The following is a 25464-nucleotide window of genomic DNA, read 5'->3' on the forward strand; positions in this document are numbered from 1 at the left end:
GTCCTTAGATTGTATTCTTCTTTAATTTTCGGTGATTACTATACAATCTTTCCTCCCTTTAGGCTTTAGATTGTATAATTTTTTAACTTGTGGTTCATCAAACATGGTCTTATATTCGGAATTAACTGTGTGTGTGGTTATACTATACGTCGTTCTTAGATTGTATTCTTTTTTAATTTTCTGTCAAGTGACCTTAGTGCAGTGGCAGGAGGTAAGTCCATTTGTAAAAGACATCATCACACCCGGGATCGAGTCTCAACTCTTACGAATGTAGGAATTTGTCTAATAGACTAGCCAGTTATGGCCCAATAGTTGACAAAAAAAAAAATCTTCTTTAATTTTCTAAAATCTTGTATACCAATTTTACTATTTTTTGTTTTCTTTTCTATCAAAATTTTTTAGTATAATTTTGTATATAAGTGGTAGATTGGAACATAATAAGAAGAAAATTTACTAGTAGAATGAGTAAAATATTCGAAGGTTCTAAACCGGCATATGCAAATCGGGTCAGTCAAAAATTTCTAAATTACATAGACAGAGAGCAAACTTCGCATTGAAGATCTCTCTCTCTTTCCCTCCATCTCCTTTCCTTGTCGGCGCGTAACAACAACAACCGAGACAACACAAACAAACAAATCTACACGTGTCATAAACTGAGACCAGGTGGTCGTCATGTACAATACTAAAATATACTACATTAGTAACATCCAAGAATATTCCATTCGAAATTACGAACCCTAGCCTTTGCCTTCCTTTCGAAGACCCTTCATCGAGAGGCATGCACCTTCCCTATAATAAGATTCACTGTTCACTCATTAGATCCCCTTATACACATGCGATATTGTTTGTTGCTATTGTACCATTAGTTTAGATTTAAACTCACATTCACATCCATGTTACTAATAAAAAGAGAAAAACATACAAAGAGTTGAATCTTTTATCTCTCACATATTTCACTGCGCATACATATTAGAAGACTAGGAAATAAATAAATAAATAAATATTATCTCTCACGTATATATGCACCTCTTGGGCCAAATGCTAGGGTTAAATTTTTTGAGTAACAATTTGTTATATAATAAGATTAAAGATAAGTTAATTTTATATAAAAATGAGTATAAATGGAAGTGATGTACGTAGTCCATATATGACTGATTTGTCTAAATTTTGTAAGTTGTAACTCTCCTTCTCTCTATTTCTCTTACAAACACACACACAACATAAAAATCTCTTTTCGTCGGCTCATTTAACGTATTATATACGATTTTTCAACTAAAATCAAAAGTATCGTACCAATTCATAATAGGATCGCGTTTTGATTATTTGCAGTGTCCATTGGATATATGGGTCGGGTTAAATTGGAGTTAAAGCGGATAGAGAAGAGCACGAACCGACAGATTACGTACTCAAAACGTAAAAAAGGTTTAATAAAGAAGGCTTATGAATTGTCAACACTTTGTGATATCGATCTTGCTCTCCTCATGTTCTCTCCCTCCGATCGCCTTTGTCTCTTTTCCGGTCAAAAAAGGTATATAATATATATTTTCATTTCTTGTTATAGAACATTTCATGCTTTTCTTCTCGTTACTCTTGTCCAGCTTATGCTTAAGTGTTGCGTATGTATGTTACTGCTCCCCATTGACAAGCCTTTTTTTCTTTTTCTTTTTTGGTGGTGGAAAGCCACCGAATAGTGGATTTCTGTTTTCTTTTGTTCTACTAGTAATTTTGAGTTATTTCATACTAGTATTCAGTAGAGGTGCAACCGAGCGTCGACACGTTTTTACATATTACTGAAGCTTTTAACTTACCGGAAATTCCGGGCTACCGGGACTTTTTTTTTTTTAAATAATAGAAATTCGAGCTTTTTCGTAAATATAAACAGTTCCTGTGTGCTTCTATAATCACAAAAGTTCCATGCAATTTGGTAAAGAGAGTTGAAGTGTAGTTTAGTAAATAACAAAAGTTTCGAACTTTGTCTGTAAATAAAGGAATTTGGAGTTTGGATAATATATATCCCCGGCACTTGCATTAAAATATTTAATCTGTTGTCATTTTTAGTTCAAAAAAAAATATAAAATTATTAGAAAAAATCCCCAAAACATCAAGTTTTATATCTTTCTCTAATTGATTCACGGGCTTAAAAACAAAAATGATACTTGGTTCTCTATATTTATGAGGATATCATGATATAAGTTGAGGAAAATGATTATTTTATGATAAGTTTACTAATTTTCAAAATAATATTATAAATTTAATTGTATCCCCACATGGCCATACTCTAGTAGTACCGCCGACTAATACGAAAGCCTCGCAGTATACGTCGCACGCTATATACAAAACACACATGTTTTCATGACGTCAATGCATGCAGATGACTCGGTGCGAGTTCCCCCTCCATCAGATAAAACTTGTCATCGTAACTTTTTTTTTTCAGAAACTAAAAGTTTGAAAACAATTTGTTCACTAACTGTAAAATAAGAATCAGAAGCACAGACCAATTCTACTTGTTACTGTACTTCATAAATCATAACTTATCTCCTTCATCCCGGTTTGCCGCAACTCGGTCTGTTCCCCGTCTTCTTTCAACGATACATAAATTAGTCGTAATGTTGTATACTTACTTATAACATGTATGAAAAGTAAATGTAAATTCACACATGGATGATGTTGTATCTTCATTTTGAGTTAAATTCAGGATCGAGGACGTTTTCGCGAGGTACATCAATCTTCCTGATCAAGAAAGAGAGAAGTATGTGTATCTTCATCGCATTAATCTACTTAGATTTATTTTTTATAATAAATAATATATCTATTGACATGTCTTTTGGATTTGTTTTTAATATTTTCAGTGCCATAGTTTTCCCCGATCAAAGCAAACGCCAGCTGTGAGTAACATCACACACTTCGCAGTGAATTAATATTGTATAATACTTAATTTTTATCTATATTTTGCAAATAAACTTTCTTCCCTGTTTTTGCAGAGGTATTCAACACAAAGAGGTGAGACTAATCAGTAAAAAACACAATCCAGTTTATTTGGGTCCATGCACATAAGCTCTTCACAAGTTTCAGAGTTAAGTATTTATTTTACAGAAGTGTATATATTGTAGTTTTTAATCAACATTTTATTTTTGTGACAGTATCTATTAAGAACTCTTGAACAACTCAAAACTCAAGAAGACATGGCCCTCCATATTAACGAACCACGGTTTCTTTCTCTTCGTCCTTATAATAAATTTTGTATCTAGCTAGCTAATATAATGATGTATATGTATGTTTATAATATTCATATCTGACCTTTTATTTATTTCACGACTCTGATAGCCCTGTCCTCTCCGATGTCGAGGTTATTAATTTCCCTTTTCTCTGTTAAATAAAATATATAAATATTTTTCAAAGGAATTTTTCTAATCATATTTGCAAATGTTACAGGCTCTTGAGCAAGAAGTTTGTAGATTACAAGAACAGCTTCAAATCTCAGAGGAAGAACTTAGGTATTTTCCATTGATTAGTCATTGCAAAAATTTCATGATCTGTAAAGAGTTATATTGACTTTTGTGATATAAATACACAATAGGAAATTCGAACCAGATCCAGTGAGGTTTACATCAATGGAGGAGATTGAAGCATGTGAAGCTCATCTCATCAATACCCTGACGCGTGTTGTTCAGAGAAGGGTAAACCATACTACTAGACATAACAAGTTGATGTGCTATTAGAGTAGAGAACAATTAAGTTTAGTAATTGATTATTGTAGGAACATTTGTTGAACAAGTCATGCAAAGCACCAAGTACCCAACAGAGCATAGAAGGAATCCCTATAAACAACGTCGTAGAGGGATGGTCTGTTGCTGAGCCCGAACAAGCCAATATGATAGCCAGTTTAGCCCATCATTCCAATCAGCTAAGGTCCTTCTAGGTCAAACCAATTTGGTTTTATATACATTAGTAATAAATAATAACCTATGTTAAATTGTAATTGGGATTTTTTAAACTTTTTTTGTCAGCTATGATGATCTGCTATTGCAAGGGAGTTCACAGGGAAGAGAAAGCAGCTTTGTGCGGCGGTGATGAAGTGGTGGTGGAAGCATTATCAGTAGAGCCCGTCTCACCCCAACCAATGCCAAAGCATACTCACCCAAAAACAGAAATGTTCGTGAAGTCTTTAAGTCTCTCATCTTTGATCTTTATCTTCCAATGTCCATCTTTGTAGTTCCCTTTCTCTGCTATCCCACTCAAGTTGCGTTTTCTCATTCAATAATTCAGTCTTAGTAGTCAGAACTTGCGCAATTTCTCAGGCATTGGGTCGTGCACTCTCCACCAGGTTTTATGTGCTTCGTCACTTGCAATCATAGTGTTCCTGAAGCTATAACCAGGGTTTGTTATAGCCGAGGTAATGAAGAACGTAGAGGATTGGAGGATCAGCTCCAAATAGACTTATCTCTATGTTCTTAATCACTCACACAGTGTCATTCTCAGAGATCAACAAGGCCTTTGATTACATGTTGAAGGGAGAGAGTATCCGTTGCATCATCACGATGAACACTCACTATCAACCAAACCAATCTAATAAGTGAACCAAATAAGTTGAATTCAGTTGACTATCAACATTAAGACCAAATGAGCACTTCAATAGAGATACATATGCTTGACGCCATTCTCTAGCCCTTAAGCTAGCCAATTCTGATGTCTACTTGGATTTTAGTTGCCTTTATGCATTTAGAGCAATAAAAGAAACACATCTCTTACTACAGCAAGATCAAAAAGTACTCTTTCTTTACTTCTCTGTCTCAAATTGTTAAGACTTCGACACAAAGGTATAGTAGAAGAAGAAGAAGATTGGAAAACACTGTTGCAAGAAAGGACTCACTTGTAGCACATTGTGGTCTAGGCCGTTTCTCATCCTCGCATTTGTAAATCTTGGCATTTGCATATCCAAGCTTAATGGTCATGTTCCAATTCATTCTTAAAACGGACAGTCTGCACAAGAGAAGGAAATCACACAAATGATGTATGCGAGTCCAATGGATGAGCCTCTGGTGACTAAATATAGCATAGATTCAAATTACTCATGCTTATAGAACTGTGAAAAGGGGTAAAGCATATTCATTATCTACCTGCACACCAGAAATAGCTTTCACAACAGTGGAATTTCCATGAGCGATATGTCCAATGGTTCCTGAAATATATAACAATATCATCTTTAGCTTCTATGCCTGGTTAGTTTTCCCGACATCAGCTTATATAAAAGACCAAGGAGCATGAGTGGAAAGTTAAACGAAACTCAAAAAAGTTTACCTATATTTATAGTAGCCTAGCGAGAAATGACCTCAGGAGACAAAAGAATGTAGCGCAATTACATCCACTTTTTTAAGATCTTGCTCAGCTATACCCTTGTTCCTAACATTATGAAACATTCAAGAAAGTAGAAGAAGACAGTTAGACTAATTACCAGCTAGATAACATAGATGGTTCACAAACGCTGCAGCTATGAAAGTTTTTGGTGTACCTTCTCGATGAGATTCATAGGTGACAAGACCTTCTGGATGGTTCACAAACGCTCCAATGTATTCCTTCACATAGTTTGCTGAATAACTGCAGTTATAAGCCTGATCATGTTTGTGAGATTCCCAGTTATAAGCCTGATATACAATTCCAAATTACTCTTAATGTCTATAAGACTAAGGTCAAACCAAGATTGTACAGCTATAAATGTTAGAGTATATAATATAAAGATGAGCTTACCAGGAGAATGACTTCCATAGTTTAGATCTCCACCTGATATAGAGAAGCAATAGACTTAATAATTGCAGCTTTAAAACTAAGAACGTGAAAACTCATGAACAAAAACGTTAATATCTTTAATAATCCTAATCTAAATCCTTTGTAATATGAGTTTGGTCGTTGCATTCATCAGAGACGTGCAACAATATCATGCTTTAAAAACAAAGAACGATGGAACTACAATTTTGAACATAAAAGTAGTAGAGCTACTGCTACAAAAGAAAACAAAAAGACACTTACATTGTTATAGTAACCCATGTTGACACAAGGATCTGTAAAACCGAAACCTCAAACACTGTTCTGACGAAAACAGGTTGGATTTAACAATTACCTGCATCCAGATAGATAGCATTTCAGATAGATCAAACAATTAGTGCTATGCGTAATGCGACACAAACCAGTAAGTTATGAAGCAGCAAACTAATAACAAAGATCCTAAATTCCAAATATTTCCACCAAGATAACAGAATTAGTAAAGATTAACATTTGCTTCAGGACAGATAAATAAAACACTAGCAAATACTCTCCAATCTGTTGAGTCGCGAAGACCATCATCGATGAAATCACCAGAATCAGTTTGATATTCTTACCGTAAGCAAGCTGGCAACAGTTTCGTTCTGAATCTACTTCATTCTTCATAAAACATTCAACGAGAGAGAGTCAATAAATCACGCGCACAGAATCGAAAAAAACCCGTCAACATACAAAACTATATTCACACGAAAATCAAAATCATAGATTTAGAAGAAACACGAAAAAAAGATACCTCTCTTCTCTGACTTGTTGTTGATGGCATGACTTTCCATAATCAGTGTTTTTAACACTCGTTTCCCTGGAATGAGGCAATCAACCAAAAAACTATTACATGAGTCAAGAGGATCGTGAGACCAGATTTGGTATCAGAATGGTTATTAAGAATGTTACCTACCTCTACACATTTTGCTGATGACTGCGTTTGGCTTGAGACAACTGTGGCTGAATTTTTTGGCCTGAGTGCAGAATGGATTCCTCAGAAGACTAGCTATCTTTCCAGCAGTTTGATGCTTTTATTAAAGTCCATCGACTTGTCTCCCCGAGGAAACTGCAGTGGTGGTTTAGGCAAGAAATGGTCTCCTTGTTTTATATCTGCTCTGACGTCCGCATCCCTGAGATTACTGCTAAATGAACAAGAAGAATACAGAATTAGAATGACCTCTCATGGTCTCACTTATCCACATTAGTATAATCTCACAAAGAATGATATAGAACCTGGCCTTGATGTTGACCTCTGTCCTTGTTTTATATCTGCTCAGACGTCCGCATCCCATAGATTACTGCGGAATGAACAAGAAGAAGAAGAAAAAGAAATAGAATGACATCTCATGATCTCACTTAACAACAATACAATCTCAGAAACAACGATATAGAACCTGGCCTTGAAGTTGACCTCTGTGCTTGCTTTGTGTGTTGTAGGCTTGTAGCTACTGGTTCTAACACGGCTCTTTATCCTACAATAATAAGAATGGTTAAAAAAAGTAATTGACCTTAACCAATGGTGATGAATGATTGAAACAAAACCTGGAGGGTTCTTCTTCTTCCTCGACGTTGCTCATGGTCACATTCATGGATTGGTAGAGCTAGCAGCTATGTTTGTAACACTCGTTCCCCTGCAGTCAGTGAAACAAACACATAAAATTTTTAAAAAAACATCAACCACTAGAATCGACCTGTAACAGCGATTTTAAGATTCATAAAACCAAAGCAAATCAGAAATCTGGTAGCCCATGAATGATAATGTAAATAGTACCTTTCCAGCTCAGTTAGAATAGGAGCCAGGAGGCATCACTTCATAAAGCTCTGAGAACTATCGAGTTGATTAATTTGTGAGCCAGTAACAATTAAAAAGTATGACCAAAGTATTAAGGGGGAAAATGTTACTAGCTGAAAAAAGGATCATCAGGTGATGCTTCAAGGCAAACTCTCTTTGGGACGCATATCTTGGTACCGTTTTACGCAAAACACCATGGATATATCCTGGAACAACCTGCAAGGCAAATGTTTATTTAAAGTCTCCTGGAAACATACACATGGCTATATACACATGCAAAGCCAAAAATCAAAACAAAATCCCAAGGTTTTAAACATTAATTGTACAATGATTTCAAATTATGGCCTGTCGTGATTAGCATGCAATACAAATTTCAAACGTCTGTTTCTCTCAGCTTTCATTTCAGAGCATGTAAGCTTTTTAAAAGGCCAAGCAGAGCAGAATTTTGTTTACCTTGCCACTGTTTAACGTTCCCCAGACATAATCTTTGGGCTGTTCCTTTGATATATTGTCTCCACGTTCCTCTGATTTGATCCACAGCAAAACTTCCTACATCAAGACCACGCAAAAAGAAAGAAAAACATCATAAGTGCAGGCATCATCACGTCTTATACAAAAAAAAAAGTGATACGATCAATCACACACGTTGGGTCATATAATGTGACCATCTACCTTTTGCCTTGTGTTGGTAGAGGTAGCTAGATGTGTTCGTAACACTTGTTTCCCTGCAGTCAGAGAGATAATCAATCAACACATGAAATTAAAAGAACCATCAATCACTAGAATATATCAGTCAAATTAATAATAAGATAAGAGAGTTGAAGAGAAATACGCCATGGAAACAACAAAGTCCTCCCATCCTCGACAGTACGAAGAGGCCAGCTCTGACATATTACCAACCAAACCAATTTAATAAGTGAACCAAATAGCTTAAAGTTACGGTTGCAAGTAGGAAGATTAAAGATTCATGCAAACCTGAAGCATTGTGTAAGATTTCTTGATCCCCTGGAATTCCAGCTCTATCACAGCATCCTGCGAAATGAAAATCACCGAAAAACTCAATGAGCAACAAGCAAAAGATGGTCTCAAACAGGGAGTGATTGCGAATTGATCAAGTTAGCCATATATTAACTCAAACGTTTTTTGCAATGTATCAATTTTATCATTGTTTGAGAGTAACTTAAACTCAAACCTTAAGGGGATATTGACCAGCTGAATTCTGCACAATAGTAAGGGTGACTAGAAATGCAACAGTCACAGGATCTGAAAAGTCTCCTCCAGGAGATGAAACTGCACCAACAAGTGTAACACTTCTATCAAGGTCTGGTCCACCAAGACATTTTACTTTACCAGCATGTTGATAGAAAGATGCTAAACGTGCTGCTGAATAGGCAGGATATCCACTGTCGGCAGGCATGTTAGCCAAGTCAATAGACTGAAGAAAAAAAAATGGAGAAGTGAGATAAGGACAACAGACATACACAACAACATATATATATTAAATCAAATCTGATGAAATAATTGTAGCTTCATAGATCTATAAGAAGACGAAAAAATGATACCTCTTTGACTTGTTGTTGACTTCTGTGCTTGTTTCGGTAAGAGTAACTTGATATTTCCTGCGGCTTGCATTGTGTTGTAGCTACTGGTTCTAATAGCTCTTTATCCTGCAATAATAAGAACAATTCAAAAAGTAGTTCAACTTAAATAATAGTGAAGACATCAGATCAAATGTCTGAACTGTATGACCAATATGCAGATTCAGAATGAGAGAGATATACCTCAATCATTTCAATTCCTCTCTCTCCACAACCAACATACACAACAGCATCGAGGTTGGAGTACTATGTATATAAGAACAAATTAGCTTTGGCAATTCAAAATATCCAGTCATTAAGTGGAACAAAACCAGAGTGTTACAACCTACCTTGGAACAGTCTTCACAGACCATCATAAAATAAGGCTAAATCAGACATACCTGTAGCAATGTGGTGACACTACGAGAACAGGAACACCCAGCACCATTATCAATCCCACTTCGTCTCAGGTCCCTACAACAATAAAATTCCCATTTAAGCTAATTGCCCCCTTTTTTTTACATTTAATATGAAGACAAACACTGATCATTAACAAATCTCAAAGGAACAAATAATAACACAAAATCAGACATAAGTGAAGGATAATATGAAACAAACGTGGAGGTGTTCTTCTTGGACGTTGGCTCATGGAATGGTATCATTTATGGAATTAGTTGTACATGGTCTCGACCTTCTGGTCCTTCTCCTTGATCTGATTCACAAAATAATTAAACCTTATAATTGTAAATGTAACCAAAAATAAAAGAAAAAGAAAACCAACAACAACAACAACAAAAAACATAAAACACACATCTTCAATTGACTATCATTGTTTAAAAAAAAAAATTGAGTAATTACCTTCCCAGTAAGTAGATGAGTATCGGCAGCAAGCTTTGATGCAACTGGCCTAGGGGTACGTACAGGCCAGCTCTGACATATTATCAACCAAACCAATTTAATAAGTGAACCAAATAAGTTGGATTCAGTTGACCATCAAAATTAAGACCAAATGACCACTTCAATAGAGAGACATATGCAGTCAAACACAACACATTACCAAAATTGATTGGGCTCGGAACTAGTCCGCAAGGACAATCTTTGTCAAGAGCTGGGACAGAAACACCCCGAGGGATGTACACATCACCGGACCGGATATTCTGGCAATAGTTATTCGAAGGTCCCCCTGTGAGATATGAAACAAAAGAATCGTGAGAAGTCAGAGTCTACAGTTTTGTAATGGTAAAACAAATCATAAAACTTCATGTCTCGCAAGAATATATATCCAACTTAACCTGAACGCCATCGAAGATAATTTCCCAAAATTCCTGGTCCAAGAGAACAAACAAACAAACCTTGGATCTTGGCAGAATCTCCTTCAAGATAAGAGCCATTGCTTGGCTGGCTCGGAACCTGAGAGAGCGAACAAAATCATAAAACACATTAAAAAAAATAGCTTATTGATTAAGTTTTGAGACATGTAAAAACAGAGAGAGCCAGAAGAAACCTGTGGATGGTGACATAAAGCCTCATGAGCTCTTTCGTCTGAGGACTACCATATCCCAGCATGTATGAAAAATTTGCAGCAAAACCCAAAGAATCATCTAATGGAATGATGCTACCATCATGGCACAACCGCACGATGAGACAACTCTTTTGACAGCGCCTCAACTTGCTCCTTGCTCTTTCCTACATGGAAGTACACCTTTAATAAAAGAAAGTCGCTTTTGAAGAAACAAAGGACAAAAAAATTTCACAGGAAATAAGAAACGGAAAAGTATGTTTTCAACAAGCTAACAGTTGTCGGTTAAAGAATAACACACACACACACACACCAAAATTTGTAAGAAATAAGTGTGTTTTAGTACTACATGCTGCAATTTGGGGAAAGTGGTAGGTCGTACCTTTCAACCTTCAGCTTCATGGAGATATTGTGGTATTTGTCTATTCTTTCCGGAACCAGAGTGTCTCCCACAATGAAAAGAACCAACCTTAACCAAAGTATGATTTGAAAATAGTAAGAATGGTTAAAACAAAGTATAGTTGCACTTAAACATAAGTGAAAGATGATATGAAACAAAACCTGGAGGTGTTCTTCTTCTTCTTCTTCATCATCATCATGTTGGACGTTGGCTCATGGAATTAGTTGTACTTGTACATGGTCTCTACCTTCCTTGAATGATGATGATCCCCTTCATCTGATTCACAGAATAATTAAATCTTAAAATAGTAAATTCATCGATCAAAGCAGTAGAACCAGTTTTTGTTGTTACCTTAAGCAAGCACCTTGGCGACGATTGTGTTTCACAGAACTAAACTATATTCACACACACACACACACACACACTAACCCAGTCAAAATCATAAGAAGAACACACAAAAAAAGAAAAAAGATAGATACCTCTCTCTCTAACTTGTTTGCTCTCTCGTCGCCATTACAATGCTTCAACGATTCTGAGAATTTGAAGACATGAAATTTCAAATCACACACAACAACTCAGTAACAAAAAAAAAAAAAAAAAATCGTAGATTTAGAAGAAGAAGGAACAAAGGAGGTACCTTTAATCAATACCAAAGTTCAGATCAGTCCTCACTCCCCCACTTGTTCCGTTTTGATATCAGACAGACAAAAGGAAGGGGAAGGAAGGAGACGATGATCCAAAAACGATGACGTATTAGTTAATGGACCCGAACGATGAATATGGGCAGCCAACTAACACCTAAAGCCCAATTCCCAGAAGTTTCCATACGCTGTCGTTTCAAGCCACAACGATCATCTTCGTCATCATTCACGATCACGACCTAAGGGTTAAAAAAAAACAGAGTAGAGGTTAGAGTTAGCGATGATGAAGTAAAGAAGAGTACTCTCTCTCTAAGTATCGCATACAGATTCGCCGACCTTGATCTGGATCTAGGTTTTTTCGAGTTGTCGCTATCTGTAATCTGCGTATAAAACAAAAATATCATCAAGAAGGGGTTAGATATCTTTACCAGTTTTATTCTTGCGCCTCTCTCTTCTCTGTGACCGACTTGTTCAGGTTTCTATGTTTGCTCTTCCGTCGTCATTATAACCTAGATCTCTCCCTCTCTCTCTCTCTCTCTCTCTCTCTCTCTCTCTCTCTCTCTCTCTCTCTCTCTCTCTCTCTCTCTTAGCGTGTGTTCTCATTATAACCTAGATCTCTCCTCCTTGTATATTCTTCATTTGTCTTTCCTAGCTTCCTCATGATTACATCGTTTCAGGGATTAAACCAAATTTGAAAAATAAAACATAACCAACTCACATTTGGTTAGTGTAAGGAGAGAGTAACTTTTGAACCAAACCAGACCCAATAAAAGCCAATAATACTTCAAATTCGAACCAAAATCCAAAAACGATGGAGAAAAGTCTTACAAATAAGAGAAAGAAACACATTGTTTAAGGTACAATAACATAACATGTACAACAAGGTGTACACATAAATGCTGCCACAGGAGGGAGAACCAGGTTCCATAACCGAAGAAAAAAAAAGAAACCAACAAAAAAAAGATAGAGTCTGCACCATTATGTAACCTCACTCAAGGTTTGAGGGAACTAGGTACCATACTGAGAAAAAACAAAAGAGATGAAGCATGCACCATTATCACTTATCCCAGGTTTGAAGATCGATCAGCAACCTACAGTTTAAGGAGAACAACTCATGAATTCCTGTTATGTAACCAATGAAGTCAGTTTTAAATTCATACGATAAGAAAAATTTAAACGAAACAATTACTTTTTAGTCTGTCCTCATAAAATGGTAGTTTCTCAAGTGAGGATCAACATGTAAACCGAGGCTTTCATATATTGGATTGTATATATTATTTGTTTGCCTGAAAAAAAAAATGAATTTGTTATGTTCCTTACAAATTTTTTTTAAAAAGTAACCTGTGATTAATTTAATAAATTGTATCAGATTGAGAGAGACACCTAAATATAGAATTACGAATTTATATTTGAAAATTGTGTGCATGGTCAATGGAAAGTATTCAACCTCGGCTCATCAACGTTCACTGCAGCTGGAGTAATATTTTGGCCTCCTGGTACAACTCTCTGCATTATTTAACCAACTCATATTATTGTTTTTTTCTTTCATTTATTTTCTAAAAGAATAATTTTAAGAGTTTTTTGGAAACTGTGTACCTGACGCTGAGCCGAAGATGATGACTCTCCCAACTCAAACCGATTTTGGTAACCTCGTCGCTTATATCCCACACCTTCGTCCTGTGACATTTGTTCTTATCAAAATAAAGCTTTTCCAGTGCCATACGTAGTCATTACTAAAATATTGAAATACATATAATACATTTTCCATTGCATAAACTAAATTCTACCTGTGGAGGTATGGCTGAGTTTGCATATGGATGTATCTGCATCGGAGTGTTAAGGTTGGAGAGCCTTAGCCCCGATAAAGACTGATTCACTGATCTTTGCATGCCATCAAGATGCCTATAAAAGCAAGGTATAATGGAAAGCAATAAAAAAAAATAATGTAAGAACACGAAAACTTATTTTTTCTCTTGTGCTTACTAGATTATGACTTGTTTACCTGGGAAAACTCGAAGGCACTTGAGGTATGGGTATGTATGGAATGTTACTTTGTGGAGCAAGATTATAGGTAGGCATGATATTAGTTTGGTTTTGTAAAGGATATGTCCTGCAATGAATCCAATAGATTTTACATGTAAGTATTTTAATTATAAATAAATTTGAGAAAATGATATACAAGTGGAGTCATAAAAATTAGTTGATCTTACATAGCTTGATTGTTACCCATCCTTAAATTGTGAAGTTCATTTTGTCTACCGGTGAACATCATAGGGGGTGGTTGCTGACCATACATGTTAGCATAAGAAGTGATGACTGGTTGAGGCGTCCTGCATCAATCCAATAGATTTTACATGTAACTATCTTTATCATAAATAAATTTGAATAATAGTACAATAAAAAAAATATTTGATCTTACATAGTTGGATTGTTAACCATCCTTAAATAGTGAGGTTCATTTGGTCTACCGGTGAAAATCGGTAGGGGCGTTTGCTGACCATACATGTTAAAAGAAGAAGTGATGACTGGTCGAGGCGTCCTGCATCAATCCAATAGATTTTACATGTAACCATTTTTATCATAAATATAATTAAATAATAGTATAGTACAAAATATTTGATCTTACATAGCTGAATTGTTAACCATCCTTAAATTATGAGGTTCATAGATGAAAATCGATGGGTTCGGTTGCTGACGACTATACATGTTAACAAAAGAAGTGACCGGTCGAGACATTCTAAATGAATCCAAATTTTACATATAACTATTTTTATCGTAAATAAATGTGAAAAAAAAAAAACAAAAAAAATATTGATCTTACATAGCTGAATTGTTAACCATCCTTGAATTGTTAGGTTCATTTTGTCTACCAGTGAAATTCATTTGGGGAGGTTGCTGACCATACATGTTAGCAGAAGAAGTGACTGGTCGAGGTGTCTGGTAAGACGGGTAGTTTTGTGACCTATATTTCATGAAAATGATATTCTTATGAGAACTCTATAAATCAATGTTATAAGTATACAACTGCATTTGAGTAGCAATAGTATCAATTTCTAATGAGATTGTTGGGGACTATAAAGAACCAAAATTCTCTGAATTTTCGCCACCATTCATAGTTTGATTCACATCATAAAAAATTATAGTATTATTGTTTAACAGTGGTTCTCTAAACTATTCAGGTACACAAAGAATGATAAGTACGTACATTTAGCAAATTTATTAACATGATATTATATTTTAAATAATGTACCCAAGTGATTGAGACTGAGAATATGATCCAAATGCATCAAAATGATCTCCATGTAACCTGGATCAGTTAATCACTTTTATATTAGTATGAATTTACGTAAGAAAGTAGAGTTTTGTATTATATTAATTTTTGGTGTAAATTAATTAATTTCATACAAAGGTGCTGGAATAATTGGAGAACTAGTCATAGTTGGATGTGCAAATCCATTATTTTCTTGCGCCACTTGACCAATCTCTATTTGGTTCTGAAAAATAAACAAATTAACTTTTAAATGTAATAATAGTTAATCAAATCAAAACCACTCCAACGAACAGTTTTTACCTTTGCAAAAACACTAGACTCCTGAAAACTATTTAGCAAAGTTTTACTTGAAAAATCGTCTGTTAAGTTATTTTCTAACCACAAGTCAGACGAATTCTCTAGTGGTTGTTGTTGCAGCACTTGGTGTTGTTGTTGCTGCTGCTGCTGCTTACATAAAATACATGAAATTACATTTATTAGAATATATAGATTACTCTCAGTAGTTGGGTAGATCTCAGTATTTGGGTAGATTTCCTGATCTATGTTGAAGTGTAAGTAATATACCATTTCAAGTGGATCTTGTAGTAGTGTTGATATCCCTTGATATGCCTCTAGATTTGATTCTTGAGATGACATTAAGGGGTTACTTTCGTTCATCGAGTCAGAGATAAGTTCAATAGTTTCGTTCTCTAGAAGATCCTATATATTTCACAAATCCAAAAGTTTTGTCATTAATAAATATTTTCAGAGAAAATTCAGTCGTGAAAGAAAAAAAAAGAGAAGTACACCATTAACGGAATATATGAGTCTGGCGATTCCAGAATACATGGATCTGGTGATCCCGTAGAACAGAAAGGACTCAACTGCAATGCTTCGTCGTCGAATATATTGTCAGAAGAAGACATGTTTGCCGATTCTTGTGAGAAGAAGGATATACCCTTATCTATTGATCGGTATAATTTATATAGCAAAGGTGAGACGTCAAACCGGCTCACCTAAACACAAGAGGCTGATGTGGCATACCAAAAAAAAACAGCTAAATAAAATTTTAAAAATAACCTAGAAGTTCCAATATATTACTGTTTTACCATTAACATAATTTGTTAGACATAGATTAAAAATCTATATAATGTGGATTAAATCACTAACTGTTTTCGTAAATACATTTTTATAATTCTCATTTTCATATTTGTGTTATAAATTTTATATTTTGGAGAAAAACATACATTAATAATTTATAATTTTATATAATATTTTCAAATACAATAATTTTAGTTTTTAACTATATAAATTTATATGACTACTTTACACATTCAAATCATAAAAATGTGAAAAAGCCAGGCCCATTAAAACAAATATGTAAAAGTGAAAAAATATAATCATCATATTTAGAATAGTTGTCAAAAAATGAGAAATTTAATAACTACTTTTAGATTTGATGGATATAAAATATGGTTTAGTTTTTAACAGCCTAAAGCCAATATTAGGCTGTACTCTGAGTTTTCTATAAAAATAATAAGATTCATTGTCAGATAAGAGGAAAGAAATATGGAGATAATGATTGGTACATCTTTTGATTGGATTCTACCAAGGTAAGACATCAGTGAAAGGTGGCATAAGTCAACAAAGTTTACAAGTGTCAAGCTTCTAGTTGATTATTTGGCTTTTCTAAATTTTGTGAGGATCTTTTCCTTTAAAAGATATTTTTGTCATATCACTATATACTACTAATTCAGGATTATTTATTTAAATATTATAATTTGGAAATAAGACCACTTTTTCAAAATATTATGCAAAACTAATTACCAACTAATTACCAATGTCAGACTGGTTGAACTACGGGTCAAATAGTTTATTGGTTTGTTTACATTTTATAAATAGAAAATATCTATTTTTTATAAATATATGAACAAAACACACATAATTAATTATTAAACAACTAAAATTAAACTTCTAAATAATTAGATAAAATAACTAAGTAATTTTTTATAAATAACAACATTTATTTTTAATTTAGTTTGAGTTTGAAATATGATAAAAATAAAATATTTTAATTTGTTACCGATCCACCAGTCCGACCTGCCGGTTCAACCATCGGTTCATGGGTTTTTAGCAGGTTTTTTCCGGTTTTTTGCAGTTTTATATTTGTCCAGTTTTTAGAAGTAATCCGAACCGGAATATTTACCGGATCACGGTTAGACCGGTCCAACCGACTAGTGCGGTCCGGGTTTAAAAACATTACTAATTACTGTACTTCTCATTGTTTTGACAGTTGTTCGTTAATAAGATATGATAGTTTCAAATTCAACTATCCTTTTCAAAACAAAAAACTTTTTAATCACTAAAAAAAATATGTTCGAAGGAGAACTAGAAACTTATCTTGAATAAGATGAATTTTACTTATTTTCTTATTTACAGTTCACTGTTAAATTCTTATATCATGTTGGTATATAATTTATACTATTTTAATTTTGTTTAACACAAATAATTCAAGTTCTAAATAGAAGGAGGACATTTTCACGTGACATCACCCAATCAAATCCTCTGCATATATGGTTATATACTTAGTCTATATATAATATAATATTATCTTACAAAAATATTTGACTTGTCCATTATTGATAGAAGATATTGTATTAACTATTAAGTAGATAAAAATAGGTTAATGCAGCTAATTGTATAGCTTTTTAGAAAATTTTATCTAAAGATAGTTATTGATAATAATAAAAGAAAAAAAAAATCCAAAATCACTATTTTATGTTTGGTTTCCCAAAACGTCTGTAAATGTCAAAATTATCAATAAATTTCTATTTTTTTAAAAATGTTGTTTAAGAAAAATAAACAAAATTGGATAAACACATATGTTTAAAACTATATTATATGTATATATCTGGATAGGATACATGCATGTCTTAATACTAAATATGATATTGTCTATTTGTCTCTATTTAGAAAACGTTCTCGTTGACGAAGGGCTGGCCTTATGGTTTGCCACTCGGCCTACTTAATTTACATAAGTTGTAACTCTTGTTCTTACTCGCTTGGTCTTGATTAGCAAACTCAGCAACTTGCAACAGTCATTGTAAAACAGTTTTCCTGTTTGAATTAATTTTACATTCAATTAAAAAAAAAAAATCTCGTTATTGATGCTAAACAGAGAAAAAAAGAAAAAATCATTGTTTCTAATCATGGTATAGAAACGCTGTGTACGAAATACAATATACAATTCGATAAAAGGATCATGAGGTGTTGAAAATTTGTGTTTATGTGAATGTATATAAGTAAAACCTAATTATGATAAATGACAAAAGCGTATAAATATGTAAATAAGATATGGTAAATTGAAATTTCTAAAGGTTATTATTGGCTACTGAGCTGAGGCATTCGAATATCATAGTCGGAGACCTCGTGGTCTGCTTGTGCCTCCCTCTTCATAATATGATAGTCGGAAACCTCGTGGTCTGCTTGTGCCTCCCTCTTCATAATATGATAGTCGGAGACCTCGTGGTCTGCTTGTGCCTCCTCCTTCATAACCGGGATTTCAATCTCTTCCACATTAGAAGAACCCACCAGGCCATGCTGATGACATATTCAAAAATAAAATATTTTTAATCAGATGGCAAAATAAATTTAATTTATTTTTAATAAGGAGAAAATTAAGAACCTGATGCTGATGCTGCTGCTGCTGTTGCATTGGAGGAAATAGGGCTGAGGGATTATGGCCCGTAGTAGAATTGTAGGTCTGAGCCCATTCTTGGAACATGTCACCGTTATGATTCGATACGTTAGATTCACCCATAATGTTGTTTTGGTACTTCCTTGCAACAACGTTTCATACATCGCTGAGTGAGCTGATGCGTCGAATAAATGGGCTTGAGTTGGCCCATTTTCAGACAGCCAGCCTCCAACAACGTCGTTTACGAAAGGTCCACCCATGTTTTGCTGTTGTTGTATAGCAGATGCTTCGTATGAGGATAGGTCATTCAATATATGTTCCTGCGTCTCAAGAAATTATTTCAGCAGCTACTATTTTTGTTTGGGTTATTATCATCATCAATCATTATGATGAGAAAAATAAATAAAAACAAGTGTGAGTTTTTAAGGTATTGACCCGTCGTTGACCGATACGTGTTAAGGTGTCCGTAAGCTGCTTCTCACAAGTTTCGTACTCTTCCATTGTTGTAAACCTGTTTGGATCTGGTTCGTATGTCCTAATTGTATTCGCGTATAACGATTAGTCACTAACTTTTTTACATACATTTTTCATATATTACATCACATTTTGTAGTTTTTAGTTAAAAAGAAAAAAGAAGACCTTAGTTCTTCCTCTGCTATATGAAGCTGTTGTTGTAACTTATAAACTTCATGCTCAAGTTCCTTCGTTCAGATTGAAAAATTGCAGTGGTTATAGGATAAAAATAACGTAAAATTGTAGTTATCAGCTAGAGATTTTTTAAAAAAATTATATTAGAAGAATCACCTCGACGTCAGAGTTGATCGCTGCAGGGCTTTTTAAAATCATCCAATTAAGAAAAATGAAGAAAATCAACTTTTCCGAATTATTAAAAAGTTTTATAATAATAAAAGACAAGAGAAATAAATTAAAACTTGGTGAGCTGAAGAGCAATATCATTCTCAGTCTTGAGTTGCTGCAAAGTCCGGAGTAGATACTGTCACGTGACAATGAAAATTTCGATATCAATAATCTTAAATATATCATTGGATTCAACATATGTAAACACACATTACATACTAATACTTAGTCTAATTACGTACCTCCTTGCTCTGGAAATCTCTGTAAGATAAAAAAAAAAGTCAATAAACAAATTAGTATTTTAATTATAACCATATGGTTATTCATTGATAATAATAAGTAAGAGTAAGATACGTACGGGCGTCGGCTCTGATCGGGGAATACTAGAGCACTGAAACAAAACGAAAGAGAAATGTTAGGAAAATAAAAAGGTTGATCAAAGGAGATGATTGCGATCATGCTTACTTTTCTCGTTCTTGGTCAGAAAGATTGATGTATCTTGAGAAAACGTCTTCGATCCTGACCAAGAGTTTAACCAATAAATATAAAAGATCAAATGAATGTTTTCGTGTTAGGAAAGAAAATGTAAAATGACAAAGAAGAAAAAAAAAAACCTTGTTTTGCCGGAAAAGAGGCTAAGGCGATCGGAGGGAGAGAACATGAGGAGAGCAATGTCGATGTCACAAAGAATGGACAATTCATAAGCTTTCTTAATCAGACCATTTCGTCTTTTCGAGAACGTAACTTGTCGATTCGTCGTGTTCTCTATTCTCTTTATCTCCAATTTCACTCGGCCCATGTCTTTCTGATTCGATCAACAGCATTAACAAATTCAAAGATTCTGCTTTCTTCTCTTTCTTTTTTTTTTGCATGAATGAGAGAATCTGATCATTGGAGGCAAAAGTGCGTATATGTATGAGAAATGTATGGACGAGAGAAAAGAGAACCATGAAAGAAGGAGAGGTTAGGTATAAAGAAAGAGAGTTTCGATCGGTTAGCAATTTATGGGAGAGATTTAAGGGTTTTGTTCTTTGAACGAATTAGGAATTGCCACGGAAAAAATCAACAAAGAAGTATATGAGATCGAGTTATGTGGTGTCCGGTAATAAGAAAATTAAAAACCGGTATAAAAAATCAATGACGATTATTAACATTCAGATTAACCGGTACGCATAACTTTTATGTTCTTTTGTCAATATTTGATTTTCCTTCGACAATATCTACTTAACGTTCATATATTTAATTTTTCTTCAACGGCTAGCTATAACACTATCTCAAGATTTTATTACAGGTTTTATCATTTAGGAGTTAATATGACTTTTTCTTTTTAATTAACTTAGGAATGTAATTGATTATAGATATCAACCATAGAAGAAAATACAATATGTAAAATGCATATTTTACGGATGATTTGTAAATGCATCACAAGAGCAATCGTTGAGGTGGCATTATTTTACAAGAAGAAAACATACATAAAAAAAATTTCATAGTTTTATTCCAGAAAAAACACAGCGATGATAACGAAGTCAAATCATGTCATTAGATTGAAGATTTAATATGTCATATTGCATTGGGATCTATACTAGTCATGTGTAAATTTTATAAAAACTATTAGCCATTCATTAGGCTATATATACGACACAACACACAACAACAATATTATCACAAACCACTAGATTATCTGTTTTGGTTGTGAAGCTCACATATATCAACACAAATCATGTGACGTAGATCTTGCTCTTACATGTATATCTACGGCTTCTCCAACTGTCATAAATATATTTTCTTCTTTCACTTTCTCCTCCAATTTTGCTCGCTTCAATTTGTGAAGAATCCTCCATCTCGGACTAGCGATCACTAACTGAATTTCCAAAGCGCATAGAAGAAAATTTGTAAGTTGAATAACCAATGAATCCACCTATGTACCTAGTTTTAGTGAATGAATAACATTTGATTGAGCATATGCTATCCCTATATAGTTCATGGGAGACAAAAAAAAAAAAAAGGTTAAAATGTACCCGGATGTCATTTGAAGCCAGCTCTTTATGTAGTTCTTCAAGTGCAACTACTCCTGATGTATCGATGCCCATCACGCCTTTACAATTATATTTTGTTAAATTTTTACTAGACATATCATTTAGAAAATCTATAAATTAGCATCATAGAATGTGGAGGCTTACAAGAAATGTCGAGAATTAATACTTGAAGAACTTTATCTTTTGGAACTTCTTGTTCATTTTCTTCTTCTTCTACTTCTCGAACTGAATTTAATATTCTGAGAGTTCAAAAAAAAAAAAAATCGTCAAAGTGTGCATACGAGTAAATTAATGAAAATATAATGAAATATAAATTAACCTGTCTCTAATAAAATTGGCGTTTGCAAAGCATAGCAAAGGAGAACTGATTCGAAGAGTCAATAGTCCTGGAGTCTTAATAGCCATTGGGTACTGATTTATGTCACCGAATATATCTGTTTTTGACAACCTCCCTAAGGCCTCAATGTTTGGTCTTATCGAACTTAACATTATTCTGGTAAACGATATCCCCACCTACACAAATATACAAAATACTCAGACTAAATTCATTTTTTCTACATGATATAAAACCCAAATCCGTACAAAAATGGAATTTGGTATGCGATAAATATATAAGTTGAAAAATCATCATCTCAGAAAAGATACAATCAATTTTGAATTAGAAACTGATTATTCTTTGAAATAGTCCATTGTCAAAGGTAAGTTGTCTTGTTGTTCATCAACAACCCGACTTCATTTTTGTGACCCAACAAAATATATGTGTAATAAATATTTGCCACTTGACTGAAAACATTATACATTATTGCTATGTTTTGTCTTTGAGGGTCTATCTATAAACAGCGAATTTGGTCGGCCTAGTAGCTTAATCTATAACAAATTTATTTGGTTAAATTATCTATGAGATATTGACGCTTTTAGTACTGTATAATTTGTTCACATGATATGATTTGATAGAGAGTTTAGTTGACTTAACCTCGACCCCTTAGGTCCCCCCCCCCATCAATCAATATTTTGTTGTATTTTTCCGGATAAGATTTTAAGAAAGAAACAAAAATAAAAATGTAATGAAGGAGAAAGAAAGACTCACGGCAAGAAGAAGACCGATCTCGACTGAGGCAAAGAGGACACCGAAGAAGGCAGCAGCAAGGACAAGAAAATCGAGTTTATCGAGTTTCCATATATGTAAAGCGCCAGAGATATCAATGAGACCTGGAAGCGCCGACAGGATTATGGACGCGAGAATCGCTGTTGGTGTGAAGTAGAGAAACCTCGTTAATACTTCTAGCGAAATCATCACTGTTATCGCCATTACAATGTTCGAAACTACCGTCTCGCACCCAGCGCTAAAATTCACTGCCGTTCTTGAGAATGACCCTGTTTTTGATAGAAACATAAGCTATACGTGATCCGTATCCGTTACTAATAATAATATACAACATTTATCAAAAAGTGAGCATGCTTTATTTTAATATTACTAAACCGGTTTAACTTATGTTACTTATGTTATGTAAAATTAATAAAACCGGAAGATTCAAAAAAAAAAAAAAGGAAAATTTTTACCGGTAGCCACATAGCAAGAAGTAAAAGAGCCAGCGATGTTCATAAATCCCATAGCCATCATCTCTTTGTTCCCATCTAGACGATACCCTTTGATCGTCGCAAACGATCTCCCCACTGCAATTGCTTCCTGTATTATTTCATTTAATTACAGATTAATCAGTGATTAAATTTGTTTTTTTTTAATATATATAGATAGAGGAATATTATACTAACCGTGAGTGCGATAATTGCAGAAATAAGACCAATTTTGACGATTTGACCGAGATGTGGACTGCTGAATTGTAACTGGTTAACCGAAGGTTGGTTAAACCCTGGTTTAATGTGTTTTACAATCTTAACCCCTCGTGTCTCAGCGTTGGTTAAATACACGATTAGTGTTGCTAATACCACTGATATTAGCGGTGCCATTGCCGGTATCCAAAACAATTTCTTGTTTCTTTTCCCCTGAGCGTTTTTATAAAAAACCAAACCAATAAATGAATTAATTAATATTTTTGATGTGGATGTATTAATATATGAAAAAAAAAAGAATTTACTTACGAGAAATCTCGCTAGGAGAATGAAGATTAGGAATGAACTACCGATGACAAAGTTCAGAGGTTGCCACTGCAAAAGTAATTAATATTTGAGATAAATACAAAATTCCTCACTTATAAATTTAACCAAAAGAACTGAGAATGAAAAATATAATAAAAATTCGTTCGTACCGGATGGTGAAGCGAGTGGAAAACCGAAGATAAAACCGAAACTATATCGGTTTTGTTGGTAAAATGAGACAAACCAAATAAACCTTTGAGTTGTTGTAAACCAATGACAATGGCAGCACCAGCCATGAACCCAACAAGTGCAGCATGTGACAAAAAGTCCACCAAAAACCCTAACCTGATACATTATAATAAACATTTTTTATTAGATTAATACACCTTTGTCGTCGTCGTTTGGTCCACGAATATATTAATATTATATAAATATATAATGAATCTCTATGCAATTTGCCTGAAGAGTCCAAAGATGGCTTGAAAGGCGCCAGCGAAAAACGTGACCGTGAAGACAATTTTCCTGTAAGCAACTGGGTCGGTGACCGGATCTTGAAGGTCACGAACCATTGACGAAAGCAGAAGCGAAACGACAGCCACAGGACCAATGGCTAACTCTCTCGAACTTCCCATCGTCGAATATATCAAAGGTGGTACCACACTTGTATCTGTTATTTATATTTATATTTAAATTAAATTCTCTGGCAAAACCTAAGGAACTATACACAACTGGAGTTTTGGACTTACATAGACCGTACTCTGGATCAAGTCCAGCCAAATTCGCATATCCTATACTCTGAAAAATGAAACTGAAAAATGTATCTACAAGAATCCAACATTGATTATATCGACATATATTGTAATTAGTGAGTCAAAGTTTACCTGAGGAATGCAAAGACTAGCGAGAGTGAGACCAGCCATCAAATCTTTCTTGAACAAGTTGAGTTTGTATTGTCTTCCCCAAATAAGTATAGGGAAAACCGATTTAAGACAAGAGTAAACAGGGTTTGATGATGAGTTCTTCGTCTTGTTCCTCCTATTATCCTTTTTGGACAACAGATTTTTTCTTATGTACCCAGCAAGCTCTTGCCACATGCTTGGTGGCACCGGAGTATCTACCAGCCACCGCGATATTGGCTCTTCGGCAGGGCCGTCTTCATGGTGGCTCTGGTGGTTCTGAAGCTCTATGCCCATTTTTGTTATCTTTGTGGGTTTTGGAAGTGTGTGATAGAGCCTTCTCTCTCTATATATATACTGCCGTTGTCATATATCTATAACATATACTTTTAAAATTAAAAAGAAAGTATTTAATTGCAAACTTTGGTCCTTAGTCTTGAATATGAATTAAATGCATTACTAAAAAGCTTTTACTTTTGTTGTCCAAAAAATAAAAGCTGTTACTTTATGTAGAAAATAATACTAAATATTACACTAATTTTTTAATGCTAACTTTAGTAAATACTAAATTTTTAATGTTAAAATTATAGGATATTGAACTTGTAAATATGTTTTCAGCGAAATAATAGTTTTAGACTTTTAGTTATAAGAATGTTTTTTTTTTCTTATGCTGGAGATTTCGTTAGAGCACATAATTTGACACTCTGAGTGATTTATGATTTATGATGTAACATTCTTATTTCCTGGTTTGATGTAAATAACAGTATAACACTAGTTTCCAAGTGAATGCTTATGTGAAGACAAAAAAAACATAAAAAAGAATTATTAATAATATCTAAAAATTTAGTAACGTACCTTTCCCCTATATGTTGATTTATTTGTAATTATTTCTTGTATAATAC

At 34.1% G+C, this 25464-nt stretch overlaps 4 protein-coding genes and 1 pseudogene across 59 annotated transcripts; 1 reads left to right on the forward strand and 4 right to left on the reverse strand.

Moving 5' to 3' along the window:
- Window positions 1-1043: 1043 nt before the first annotated feature.
- On the forward strand, window positions 1044-4757 carry LOC104713471 (agamous-like MADS-box protein AGL104). Of its 5 annotated transcripts, XR_755639.3 has the most exons (12): window positions 1044-1169; window positions 1330-1528; window positions 2696-2749; window positions 2850-2885; window positions 2982-3000; window positions 3141-3208; window positions 3325-3346; window positions 3433-3494; window positions 3578-3677; window positions 3758-3909; window positions 4008-4152; window positions 4299-4757. XR_755639.3 is itself a non-coding variant. In XM_010430596.3 (11 exons), exons 1-11 carry the CDS (start codon window positions 1112-1114, stop codon window positions 4069-4071), a joined length of 834 nt encoding a protein of 277 aa, XP_010428898.1. In that variant the 5' UTR covers window positions 1085-1111; the 3' UTR covers window positions 4072-4281. The 5 variants fall into 5 exon arrangements, 3 of the variants coding, with proteins under 3 accessions (XP_010428898.1, XP_010428899.1, XP_087319997.1); XM_010430596.3 differs by lacking the exon at window positions 4299-4757 and having other exon boundaries at window positions 1085-1169; window positions 4008-4281; XM_010430597.3 differs by lacking the exons at window positions 1044-1169; window positions 4299-4757 and adding an exon at window positions 1229-1251 and having other exon boundaries at window positions 4008-4281.
- Window positions 3722-12403, reverse strand: LOC104713469 (uncharacterized). 50 transcript variants are annotated; one of them, XM_087463855.1, is made up of 34 exons: window positions 12157-12378; window positions 11725-11967; window positions 11567-11619; window positions 11439-11482; window positions 11249-11363; window positions 11070-11156; window positions 10673-10854; window positions 10521-10578; window positions 10226-10351; window positions 10027-10098; window positions 9787-9880; window positions 9570-9642; window positions 9373-9435; window positions 9154-9258; window positions 8784-9026; window positions 8567-8623; window positions 8424-8475; window positions 8264-8316; window positions 8045-8140; window positions 7702-7807; window positions 7571-7627; window positions 7342-7430; window positions 7194-7271; window positions 7033-7097; window positions 6713-6938; window positions 6551-6616; window positions 6375-6417; window positions 6025-6115; window positions 5746-5778; window positions 5510-5595; window positions 5299-5400; window positions 5118-5179; window positions 4871-4980; window positions 3722-4549 (listed from the first exon to the last, which is right to left on the reverse strand). In XM_087463855.1, exons 11-21 carry the CDS (start codon window positions 9828-9830, stop codon window positions 7611-7613), a joined length of 909 nt encoding a protein of 302 aa, XP_087319981.1. In that variant the 5' UTR covers window positions 9831-9880; window positions 10027-10098; window positions 10226-10351; window positions 10521-10578; window positions 10673-10854; window positions 11070-11156; window positions 11249-11363; window positions 11439-11482; window positions 11567-11619; window positions 11725-11967; window positions 12157-12378; the 3' UTR covers window positions 3722-4549; window positions 4871-4980; window positions 5118-5179; window positions 5299-5400; window positions 5510-5595; window positions 5746-5778; window positions 6025-6115; window positions 6375-6417; window positions 6551-6616; window positions 6713-6938; window positions 7033-7097; window positions 7194-7271; window positions 7342-7430; window positions 7571-7610. The 50 variants fall into 50 exon arrangements, with proteins under 50 accessions (XP_087319981.1, XP_087319986.1, XP_087319995.1 ...); XM_087463860.1 differs by having other exon boundaries at window positions 5510-5642; window positions 7571-7620; window positions 7706-7807; window positions 10461-10578; window positions 12157-12358; XM_087463869.1 differs by having other exon boundaries at window positions 5510-5609; window positions 6713-6941; window positions 7571-7620; ... (1 more) ...; window positions 10461-10578; window positions 12157-12358.
- A 92-nt stretch (window positions 12404-12495) lies between these two features.
- LOC147939235 (uncharacterized) lies at window positions 12496-15937 on the reverse strand. 2 transcript variants are annotated; one of them, XM_087463821.1, is made up of 15 exons: window positions 15788-15932; window positions 15564-15698; window positions 15300-15443; window positions 15134-15222; window positions 14979-15035; window positions 14550-14690; window positions 14355-14426; window positions 14148-14267; window positions 13939-14058; window positions 13731-13838; window positions 13516-13630; window positions 13325-13405; window positions 13176-13234; window positions 12918-13014; window positions 12496-12819 (listed from the first exon to the last, which is right to left on the reverse strand). In XM_087463821.1, exons 1-14 carry the CDS (start codon window positions 15902-15904, stop codon window positions 12921-12923), a joined length of 1452 nt encoding a protein of 483 aa, XP_087319947.1. In that variant the 5' UTR covers window positions 15905-15932; the 3' UTR covers window positions 12496-12819; window positions 12918-12920. The 2 variants fall into 2 exon arrangements, with proteins under 2 accessions (XP_087319947.1, XP_087319948.1); XM_087463822.1 differs by lacking the exon at window positions 14355-14426 and having other exon boundaries at window positions 15788-15937.
- A 2222-nt stretch (window positions 15938-18159) lies between these two features.
- LOC104713472 (agamous-like MADS-box protein AGL66) lies at window positions 18160-20535 on the reverse strand (annotated as a pseudogene). Its single transcript, XR_015565617.1, has 10 exons — window positions 20148-20535; window positions 19999-20052; window positions 19892-19924; window positions 19776-19794; window positions 19608-19669; window positions 19480-19507; window positions 19315-19376; window positions 19111-19210; window positions 18664-18995; window positions 18160-18578 (listed from the first exon to the last, which is right to left on the reverse strand). The product of XR_015565617.1 is annotated as an agamous-like MADS-box protein AGL66 (transcript).
- A 513-nt stretch (window positions 20536-21048) lies between these two features.
- On the reverse strand, window positions 21049-25085 carry LOC104713474 (sulfate transporter 2.2). The gene is made up of 12 exons (XM_010430599.3): window positions 24548-25085; window positions 24413-24461; window positions 24126-24333; window positions 23837-24011; window positions 23670-23735; window positions 23343-23573; window positions 23130-23256; window positions 22657-22943; window positions 21889-22082; window positions 21714-21808; window positions 21552-21628; window positions 21049-21394 (listed from the first exon to the last, which is right to left on the reverse strand). The coding sequence occupies exons 1-12, from the start codon at window positions 24857-24859 to the stop codon at window positions 21242-21244; spliced, it is 1974 nt and encodes a 657-aa protein (XP_010428901.2). The 5' UTR covers window positions 24860-25085; the 3' UTR covers window positions 21049-21241.
- Window positions 25086-25464: the final 379 nt, after the last annotated feature.

Source organism: Camelina sativa, chromosome 9, assembly GCF_030686135.1.
Source record: "Camelina sativa cultivar CO46 ecotype springtype chromosome 9, ASM3068613v1".
Lineage (NCBI taxonomy): Eukaryota > Viridiplantae > Streptophyta > Magnoliopsida > Brassicales > Brassicaceae > Camelina > Camelina sativa.